At 57.3% G+C, this 10264-nt stretch overlaps 2 protein-coding genes across 6 annotated transcripts in view; one reads left to right on the top strand and one right to left on the bottom strand.

Annotated features, from left to right (window-relative positions):
* The window catches only part of NFKB2 (nuclear factor kappa B subunit 2), a 16305-nt gene extending 11024 nt beyond the window's left edge, over positions 1–5281 (top strand). The window contains exons 13-21 of the mRNA XM_019502504.1: positions 398–512; positions 895–1102; positions 1558–1727; positions 2083–2185; positions 2739–2995; positions 3750–3819; positions 3940–4112; positions 4194–4305; positions 4399–5281. Of these exons, the coding sequence (XP_019358049.1) occupies positions 398–512; positions 895–1102; positions 1558–1727; positions 2083–2185; positions 2739–2995; positions 3750–3819; positions 3940–4112; positions 4194–4305; positions 4399–4538 (1348 nt within the window). The 3' untranslated portion in view covers positions 4539–5281. The remainder of the gene's footprint in view (positions 1–397; positions 513–894; positions 1103–1557; positions 1728–2082; positions 2186–2738; positions 2996–3749; positions 3820–3939; positions 4113–4193; positions 4306–4398) is intronic.
* Positions 5141–10264, bottom strand: part of PSD (pleckstrin and Sec7 domain containing) — a 140194-nt gene continuing 135070 nt past the window's right edge. For all 5 annotated transcript variants that reach the window (XM_019502501.1, XM_019502502.1, XM_019502500.1 and 2 more), the window contains 3 exons: positions 9045–9189; positions 8000–8143; positions 5141–7237 (listed from right to left, as the gene is read on the bottom strand). In XM_019502501.1, the coding sequence (XP_019358046.1) occupies positions 6998–7237; positions 8000–8143; positions 9045–9189 (529 nt within the window). In that variant the 3' untranslated portion in view covers positions 5141–6997. The remainder of the gene's footprint in view (positions 7238–7999; positions 8144–9044; positions 9190–10264) is intronic.

Below are 10264 nucleotides of genomic sequence, written 5' to 3' on the forward strand. Positions count from 1 at the left end.
CTGCACCCCAGAGGTTCCTCCGAAGGGATCAGTGGGTGTGCCCAGGTCCAGCCTCAGCTCCTTGTGCCAGTATGCGAATGCCTGCCTGCAGGGTTTGGGCCTGCCCCCACAAATGCTTCTCAATGCTCCAAGGCCTCTGTGGCCCATGAAGTCAAGGCTTGTGTGCCAGGAGTTTTTCTTCAAGCTTGGATAGAGGCAGGGCTGGGCTGGGTGGGCACAGGAGCCCTCTGCAGCTGAACACTGGCAGGGACAGGCTGGACCTTGTAGGATAAGTGGAAAGAAGCTGGGAAGTGCTGAGCTGGCTGGGTGGGAACGGGGATGGCCAGGAGCATGAAACTGGGATGGGGCTTGGAGCATGCAGCGCTGTGGAGCAGGAGCTGAGGTTCTCTTCCCACAGGCCTTTGCACCTCGCCATTATCCACGAGCAGACGGCTGTGATTAAGCAGCTGGTGGAGGTCATCAGTGGTATCCCCAACCAACAGATCATCAATGTGGCCAACCACTTGCAGCAGGTGCGGAAACCCTGGGCTGCCCCGTGACAGACTCCCCCTGCTCGTGCCTTGCCATCTCTGTTGGAGCCTTTCTCGTCTTGCACCTCTGTTCCTGGGTGTAGCCCATGCTCTGCTCTCTGGATGTGCATGTGTCTGGGTTCAGACACCTGCACATCCAAGTGAGACAGCCTGGTGCACCAGGGCCTTTGAAACACCAGAGACCCTGGGGTATTTTGCTACCTGCTGAGAGGCTGCTGAGCCCAGGAACTGGGTGTGCTGTGCCCTCTAGTGGCTACCGGATCTGGACGGCAGGAAGTTACACTTCCAGTGGGGGAGGGGATGGGGTGAAGTGATTGCAGCTCTTTGCCCCTTGTGAACTGGGCTGTCTCTGGTCTCCCCACAGACTCCCCTGCATCTGGCCGTGATCACCAAGCAGCCACAGGTGGTGCAGTTACTGCTGCAGGCTCATGCAGACCCCACTCTGCTGGATCGCTATGGCAACTCGCTGCTGCACCTGGCACTCCAGGCGGGTGATGAGGAGGTGCTTAAGATGCTGCTGGCACATCTGGGTGCTGCTGCCCTCTCTTTGCTCAGTACACCCAATTACCATGGTGAGGAGAGGGTCAGAGTTTGCAGGGGGGACCAAATGTGCTGAATGAAGGGCACTGGGACACCCAGGAGAGAGCTTCCCCCCATGTGACTGACTGACTCTGAGGAAGTCCTGGAGCTTGACTGGATCCAGTAGGCCATGGGCTTGGATCTGGTCCAGTCTGGCCACAATGGGAATGACTTGGAAAGGTCCCTGCTGATTGTTCCCACCTCACAGAGTTGTCTGCTCTGGTCCCTGAGCCCCTTGGCCCATGGGAGTAGCCCTTGGAGAGACCTGTGTGCAAGTGTGTTCACACTAACAGAGGCCAGGGCCTTACAGGGCCAGGGAGCCTAGCGCCCCATGGTGGGCTCTGGTAAGGCATGGGGAGGTAGCATCTGAGTGGGATGTGGCAAGGAGGGGAGGGGCAGCTGCTCCTGTCCTGTGGCTGGCACCAACACCTGCCCTCGGATGTTCCAGGGCTGCTCCCTGTGCATGTGGCTGTGCAAGTGAAGAGCTTGGCTTGCCTGGAGCTGCTGGTCCGGAAAGGAGCTGACGTGAATGCTGCCGAGCGGCAGGGTGGGCGGACACCTCTGCATCTGGCTGTGGAGATGGACAACCTCAACATGGCTGCCCACCTGGTGAAGAAGGTATGGGGCTAGGAGCCCTCCTGGGGGTATCAAGGCACCCAGTCCCTCCCTGTCCATAGGGCAGGGAGGGCTCTTGAAGCACAGGAGAATGACAGGAAAGCACAGGCTCCAGCCAGGCTGCTGCCCAGGGTTCCTTTTGGTATCCTTTCCTCAACCCTGCCCTCAGACTGGATGCACTGACATGGGTCTGCAGCTCACTGAGCGATGTGGGAGTGAGTGTACTGCCTGCCCGGAGGGATGGGTTGCCAGGGGCAGTCCCTGCTGTTGCGTCCCGCATGGAGGTGGAGGTCGGGGCAGTGGGCCTGTGGCACTGGTTCCTTCCCTTCTTCAATGGCTGTTGTGGTTTCGCCTGCAGCTGGGAGCAGATATCAATGCCCGGACATTTGCTGGGAACACTCCTCTGCATCTGGCTGCAGGCCTGGGCTCTCCCACCCTTACCAAAATGCTCATCAAATCAGGTAATGCTTTCTTCTGAGCTCATGATTCAGCAGCCCCTGAGGCATTGTGTAGCCCAAGCTCTGCTGGCCAGGCTCCAGTGAGCCCTTTTAGGGAAGGGGCTGGTTCCCTGCTTGTAGCCTGAACAATGGGAAGAGGTATCTGGTCCTTTTTGGGACTGGTGAGTGTGCAGGTGGGAAAGAGGACCCACTGGGGGATGTCGGGCTCTGGGCTGGGGCTGCAGGCCATGTCTGCTGTGTAGATAGGGTGGATCTTAGAGCCTGGGGTGCCAGAGACCTGGGGCCAGGCAGTAGCCTCCCTCCCTGAGTTAGGCCAGTGGTTTAGCCTTCAGCTCAGCTGCACTACTTAGCCAGGTCTGGTCCCACAGGGAGAGTGGCAAAGGGTAGCTGCTCAGGATGGGGGCACCACATGGTCCTTGCTGCACCAGATTCCTGCTCTCTGCCAGCTGGAAGAGAGTGCAGCCCTGGGGCTGTGAGGTGGCAGGGGAAGGGTGGGAGTTGCTTGCAGTCCTGCTCCCAGTGCTCTAACTCCCATGTCCCTTCCTCTCTTCCCCAGGGGCAGACATTCTGTGTGAGAATGATGAGCCAGTGAGTCCCAGTCCCTCCTCCTCTGAAGCAAGCAGTGATGTGGACACAGACCCTGAGGAGCAGGAGGGACACATGGATCTGGGAGAGGCAGATACTGCCATGCTGCAGGATATGGATGACATGGACCTTGGTGTTACTGCTGGGAAGAGGAGCAAGGAGGCTGGTGCCAGTGGGGCAAAGCTGCGCCGGAGACACACACCGCTCGACTTAACCCGGAGTCAGAAGGTGCAGATGGCGAGGGGTTAAAGCTGTGGGAATCTAAGTTCCCAGAGCAGGAGGCCGGAGGGGGCAGGGTGCTTGCTGTGGCATAGCCTGTGGCACTGTCCTCACAGGCAGGCATTAGAGACTGGTGCCTGGTAGAGGGTCACGGGTGCCCTGGCAGTATGGGTGGCTCCAAATGCAGCATCCCATGAACACACCAGCAACAAGACATGTATGTAGCTGCTGTGGTCAGTGCCAGGACATGGTGATGGAAGACATCAGTGCACTCCTGCCAGGAAAGCCTGCTACAGGTGGAGCCAGAGCCAGCCAGGGCACAGCTGAGGACTAGCTAACTGAGAAGCAGCTTGTTCTCTGCCTGCAGCCTATTCCCTGCCAACAGCCAGGCTGGTCCTGCCCTGCAGGCAGTGCCTCTTCCTCCTCCAGTCTGGGAGCCACTCTTTTTACATAATAGACATGCAGCCTCCTTTACCTTGCCCGGTCTATGGGGGCCTGAGTCCCAGTGGCAGTGGGGCAGGGGCAAGGTGCTTAGTGGGGGAGGAGAGCATGTGTGGTCTGTGCTGCAGCCCCTGGGGTCAGTATGGGTGGCTCTGGAGCAGGTGTCATTGCCTGTTGCTGGCTTGCCTCTGCAGGCCAGGCTCTTGACTGTAGCCTTTGGCCTGGCTTGGGGGGAGGCCTTAGTCTTGCCATGCTACCTGGGCAGGGGCAGGGCATGCAGTGGTCACTGCTTATTTAACTCTAGTGTGCTCCTGTCTTCTAGGTGCGGGAGATATTGCTGCGTGCCTCACAGCAGGGCCCAGAGTCAGAGCTGCCTGCGGTGTCCAGGCCAGGTGAGTGGGTCCAGCCCCACCTGGGGCCTCACCACAGATGCTATGCCCAGGCCAGTCCATCTCCCTTGGTCTCATTGAGGAGGAGGGGATAGGGCCTGCTGACACATTTCTCCTACCCAGGGAACATCCTGTCCCTCGACAGTGAGATCCTGCAGGGACTGGAGCTGCTACTGAATCAGAATCGTGGGGGCTCGGACTGGACTGAGCTGGCCAAGAGGCTGGGGCTCTGCAGCCTGGTGGAGACCTTCAAGGACACAGCCTCCCCCAGCAGGAGCCTCCTGCTCAGCTATGAGGTCAGTCCTCTCCCTAGGATGCCCTTCCCAGCCTTTTCACTGCTCCCCCACGAGCCCTTCTCATTGCTGCTCTCCCTTCAGCTCTCCGGTGGCAGTCTGAGCAGCTTACTGGAAGCGCTGGACTCCATGGGGCTCAGCGAGGGTGTGAGGATGTTGCGTAAGGCTGAGACATACAACAAGCTGCAGACCACAGGTAAGGGCCAGGGCTGAGCTTGTGGGGGCAGGGGGATGAGCCGATGCCTCGCCTGTGCCTCTGGGCTCATCATGGTGTCTTCCTGCTGTGCAGAGCTCAAGGAGGACAGTGCCTATGGGAGCCAGTCGGTGGAGGAGGAGCAATCGTCAGCCCTAACCCCTAAACTGTGCCCGCCAGCCTCTGCCGAGCTGCCAAGCCCACTCGCCCACAACCAACAGCAGCAGGTGCACTGAACCACTGGGCGCATCCTCTGTGCTAGGGAGTCCAGCTGTGAATGACATTTGGGGAGGGAGGAGCCGCTGGAGGCTCTTGCACCTGCGGTGGGTCAAATACAAGTGCCTTTGGGCCTAGGGCTAGCTGCCCATACTGGGCCCCAGCTGCCTTGCTTTGGACTTGATTGGAGCCCACAGACCAGCCGCCGCTCTGCTCTTATTTAATGGTCCCTAGTTTGCTTCCAGGTGAATAAAGGGCCACTATTCCTACTGCTTCTGCACTTGGTGTCTCCAGCATCCTCCCTAAGCAGAGGGCCCCAGAGCTGCCTACTGCACAGGGTCTGCAGCAGGGATGGTTACAGGCCCCGACTCCCATGATCTGGCCTTGCAGGCTGAAAACTCTCCATTCTCCTGGTGCTCTTCTTCTCCCACCTGGACTCTGCCTACAGCATACTGGGTAATCCACACCAGATTGCTCTGGCCTGCTGCCAGGGTGACTGAGGCTTTGTTCAGTTCAAAGTGCTGCCCGTCGCAACCCCTAAGACCAGCTGCTGCCCCAGCCTGTGTATCCACCCCTCTGGGAGCAGAGGACAGTGGAAGAATCACACCCATGGCAAGATCTCGAGAGCAGGTTTTACTTCAGTACCTGATGGAAGAAGCTGTACAAAGGTTTCACCCGGAGCCATTTGCTCAAGGATGGATTTTTTTTTTTTTTTTTTGCAGTAGACTCAAAAGAGTGCAGAATAAAAAGTTTGACACATTCACAGAGTCAGTGCTGGAGCCAGCCAGGTCCCCATGGCCAAGAGCAGCACACCACTCTCCCCCTTCCCTCCCAACCCAGCCCTCCTGCAAGGGGGGTGGGAAGGGGTGGCAGCTGCATGGAAGGCTGCCTGCATGAACTGCTGCCATTCAGGGAGGGCCCTATGGGCATGCTGGCCCCTTCTGCTCCAAGCCTACTACCTTTTCAGGATGGGCCCGCTGCCCAGCCACAAGTGCTTGATGTTGCTGTGCTGCAAGTAGACCCCTTGCACTAAGTGCCAGGACAGCACTGGGTGGAGAGGGGAGCCTTGGCTTCAGCCCATGCAGTAGTCCTGTTACCTTGGGAGAAGAGAGAGGAGCCAGGCCAAGCCTGGTATCAGGTATGTGCAACTCCTGCCCCAGGTTACAATACACATTCCTTTGAATGCTTGTGCCAGGACCCAAGGAGGCAGGGGCTGGATCCAGCTGCCAGGACCTGACTGCTGCCTCAGAGCCCTTTTAGAAAGGGAAAGATCAAGGAAGGAGACAGCTGTACAGAGGGGGAAGACACCACCTGCAGCTGTTGTGTGTTTCCCCTCCTTGTTAGTTGCTCCAGCCTAACCAGTAGCTGGGAATTAACCCCATTCACACCCTCCCCACTAACCAGGAGAAGACCAGGTACCTCGCGTGCACCAGCCCAGCACCTGCCCTCTCAACCACTGCTGCTGAGGCTCCAGACAGCAGTTGAAGCTGCCTGCATCTGTGCTCTAAAGGGTGAATGAAGCCAGCCCCTTGATGGGCTGCAGCCAGGCCCCTTCGTTATGGCTTTGTCATTTGGCTGGAAGCAAGCTCCCCTTGCTATGTGGCTGCTGCTCAGACCACAGGCTCATGTGAGGCTGCAAGAGGGCATCTAGTGCAGGAGCAGGGAGGAGTCTGCACCAAATGAGCTGCCTCTTGTGTGTGACATAGAAAACAGATGAGTACCAGGGCTTCTGCGGGCAGGGCTGGGGCCTCAGCCCAGGGCCCTGATTAAAAACTGTCCAAAAAATGCAATGCTTCTAGGAAATAATTCTTCTTCACAGTTCCCCAAAAAAATCATCAAAATCACCCCCAAAAAACTTCACGTAGTTCAGCTCATTCAGGTACTAAAAAGTGCAAAACTGTATCACAAAAACCATTCAAAACAGTAAGAAATGGGCAGGGTGGAGGAGCAAGGGGCCATGGCCAGGATGTGGATGGCCTGGCTGGCCCAGCTGGCAGGAAACAAAAAAGCAGCTTCCAGCTGGCATGACCAGGGCTGCAGCACTGATGCATTGACTGGCCCCCATTGGGGTCTCTACCCACAATCCCATCTGCCCTAGAGTCTGGTGGGCAGCTCACGGGGCCCGCCTAGCGTAGGGCAGCCACCGTATAATCTAGCCCCATCACTCTGCTCTCAGGGAACCTGCATCCAGGTTGAGGAGAAGGGGGTAGAGGTCTTGCTAGGAAGTCTGCAGGTATGGAGATGGTTTCCCTGTTGCTACTGCACTGCGTCGATGTTTCCCATGAGCCTCAGTGGAGGGAACTGGTTCCATGCTGATGTGTTGGGGCTCCTTCCACTGGTGCTGGTGGCAGGGTGAGCGCAATCAGCCCCCATGGCTTGTGCCCGCCGAGGATGAAGTCATGCAGGTTTGGGCTGGTGTGGGCACGGCCTCCCAGCATGTAGGGCTGGAACAGGAATGTGCAGCTTGCTGCCCTTGCCCCTACGATTTCTGCGGATGGTTGGTGGACTGACGGGTGCCGCCACGCTCTGAGATGTTGCGTTTCACCTTGGGGCCCGTGCTGGCTGGCTCCACGTTGAGCGAGGGGCTGGAGCGGGATTTCTTGAGGTTGTCCTCACTCACTGCCGTGTCAAACAATGTGGACTCAAAGGCCGCCAGGTCGTCAGAGCCAGCTTTCAGCTTGGCACGCAGCAGCATGGCATAGGTGCTGTAGCGTGATTTCTGCAGGGACACAAAATGAGACATCTAATTTGCTGGACAGAAGAGGCAGTGGCATGCTCAGGCCTGCTGCACAGGCTGCAAACTGCTCCTACCAGTCCCCTGAAGCAGAACTTGGAGGCTGCTCGGTGCAGCCTGGCCAGGGACTGTAGTACTGCAGGGCCTGAGTTATGGTGCTGAGCACTGCCCTCTTGAAGGAGATTGACAGCCAGGGCACTGGGGGCTCCTACCTGTGCTGGCTGGCAGCACCAGCTGGGAAGGAAAATGTAGCTCAGCCCTGTACTAAGTGTCTGCTCATTTCGCTTAGTGGCTCACCCTGTTGCGAGGCCTATTAAGTGCTGGGAGGAACCAGATCAATTCCACTGGGAGGTCACAGGCCCAGACGACCCTGCCTGGGGTCCTCCCCCACCTTTAGCACACTGCTGTCAATTAGGCTATTGCACTGGGAGAAGGAGGAACGCCCCCAGCTCTCCCCTGCAGAGCTCATGCACTAGACAGGTGTTATGGAAAGGAGCAGTCACTGCATGCCAAGGGTGCTGCAGCCAAACTTGGTGTGGTAGAGCTCCCGCAGGGGCTCTGAGGGCATTTCTCCAACAGTGTGGGGTAATCACCCTGGTTATGGAGCTATTTCCCATGTTTCCTACTCTTATGTCCTAGTGGCTGGTAACTCCCCAGCACTGGGTGCAGAGGGCAGCTCAGGGAGAGGCCCAGAGCAGTAGCAGTAGCAGTAGCAGTGCAGGCAGGGGCTGGACGGACAGGGCTCACCTCAAAGTCCAAGTATTCCTCCCGCTGCTTCAGCTCCTCGTACTCCTTGCCCTTTACCTTCTTCTCGGGCAGTGAGGAGCGATGTTCCACCAGCTCTGCAGACATTGCCTTGAACTTGGCCTCATGGTTCTTTACCTGCTCCTCCTGGGGAAGGGCAGTGCTCCATTAGTGCTACCCTCCCATGCTCACCCAAGTCAGCTAGCTATGCCCAGTGCTAGCTCAGCACACACCTATGCTTTCCAGGGCAGTGCCTCAGCCACTCCCAAGGCAAGGGTCTATCTTTCCACCACTCTGCTGCCTCTCCCACTCAGTGCCTGGAGCTGCTGCTGGGCCCTTTAACCCTGCAACCCAGCTACACCCCTTGTGCTTGCCACAGGCTCGGGGCCAAGGCGTGGGATCCTGCCTGTGGCATCTGATGCCAGAACCCATATGGTGTAACCTGCCCCAGGGGAAGTTACCTCTGACTCCCAGTGGATCAGTTCCTGCACTGAAGATGAGCGATTTCATGCCCTTCAGTCTGTCTGCAAGTTCCCCTATTTACCACCACGACCATCCCTTGGCTCGTATGACACAGGGAAAAGCACCCTCACATTCCCACTTCTCCACTCTGCACAGGATCCTACAGAGCCCCTTCCTATGGCAAACCAGCCCCTGAACAGACTCCCTGTTCAAAGGGCCACAAGGAGTGTGACCAGTGCTACCCAGGGCATCCTGGCAGCCATACTCCATAGCTCAGTACTCATGTTCTGTCTGAATTTGTCTCTGTCCTACTTTAGAGCCCCCTCCCTGGGGCAGTGTGTTAGCTTTCCAGCCCCCGGTGGCATTCAGGACTGTAAGGCCTCTTGTTTAGGCACTTCCTCCTCTGCATTCAGTAGTGCTGAGTTTCACCACTGCTGTGCTGCTGGCTCCCCTCCAAGGTGTCTCAGGTCACTGCAGCATTAGTACAAGCCCATCAGTATCTTGTAACATCTGGCACTGCCAACCACAAGCCTTGGGCTCCCTCCCCTGCCACCAAACACGGTGAAACAAATGCCTGAAGTTCTACCTGGGAGAGCCTGGTGCAGGAGCTGGGCAGCAGTGGCCGGCTGAACTTCTTCTGGGACCCAATGGCTGCTGGAAATGGGGGTGCTGAGAACATGGCTGCCACCACATTGATGCGTGTGATCCAGGAATGCATCTGTTCTGGGTTCCTGTGGAAAAATGTTGAAGCGCTGAGAGGGGCAGCAAGCAACAGCATGCTCCCACCTTGGATAGTGCTAACCATTGCTCCATGTGCATGGGTCATAGCTGGAGGTGTCAGAGGGAGTGACTCTAGAAAGAAACCAGTGCTCCATCCAGGTTGGCATTCCTCCCCTCTCTACAGCAACAGCAAATGGCATGCCAAAGGTCTGGATACAGGACATAGTTTCATAGTTTCAAGGGTCGGAAGGGACCTGAGCAGATCATCTAGTCCGACCCCCTGCCACGGCAGGAAGAGCACTGGGGTCAAATGACCCCAATAAGGTGGTCATCCAACCTCCTCTTAAAAACCCCCAGGGTGGGAGCCTGCACCACCTCACATGGAAGCTGGCTCTAGACCCTAGCCGCCCTCACCGTGAAGTAGCGCCTCCTGATGTCCAACTTAAACATGCTCACACCAAAGTAAGTACTTTATAGTAGAGGTATGCCAGCGACTAGCACAGACACACAACCAGGTCTGTGGCGGTAGCAGTCTACCACAGGTGCCATTACAGTCAGTTCCACGAGGTGGCAAGCAAGTTCATAACTAACCTACCCCCAGAGGAACCTGACTGGAGCTGCAGCCACATAACTGTCAGAATACAAGGGGATCGAGGGGAAAGGGACTTAACGGTGGGGGTCTACTACAGACCACCCAACCAGGGAGAGGAGCTAGACCGGGAATTCTCAGGTCAGCTCGCGGAAGCAGTTAAGTCAAAGGACGTGGTCATCATGGGTGACCTAAACTATCCGGACATCTGCTGGGAAGAGCAGTCAGCCAGGTCTGACCGCTCACATAGGTTCCTAGCCGTGTTACAGGACCTCCATCTAACCCAAGAGGTGCACAGTCCCACCAGGGGAAATGCCTTGTTGGACCTGCTCCTGGCCACAAGTGATGACCTGGTGAGGGGACTGCAGGTGCTCGGCCACCTGGGAGACAGTGATCATCACCTGCTGGAATCCACCATCCAGCGCAAGGTGGCAAAGGCCTGCAGCAAGACAGCAGCCCTGGATTTCAGGAGGGTGGATTTCAATGAGGTAAGGAGA

The sequence above is a fragment of the Gavialis gangeticus genome, unplaced genomic scaffold (assembly GCF_001723915.1).
Source record: "Gavialis gangeticus isolate Ggan-Ray unplaced genomic scaffold, GavGan_comp1, whole genome shotgun sequence".
NCBI classification, from domain to species: domain Eukaryota; kingdom Metazoa; phylum Chordata; order Crocodylia; family Gavialidae; genus Gavialis; species Gavialis gangeticus.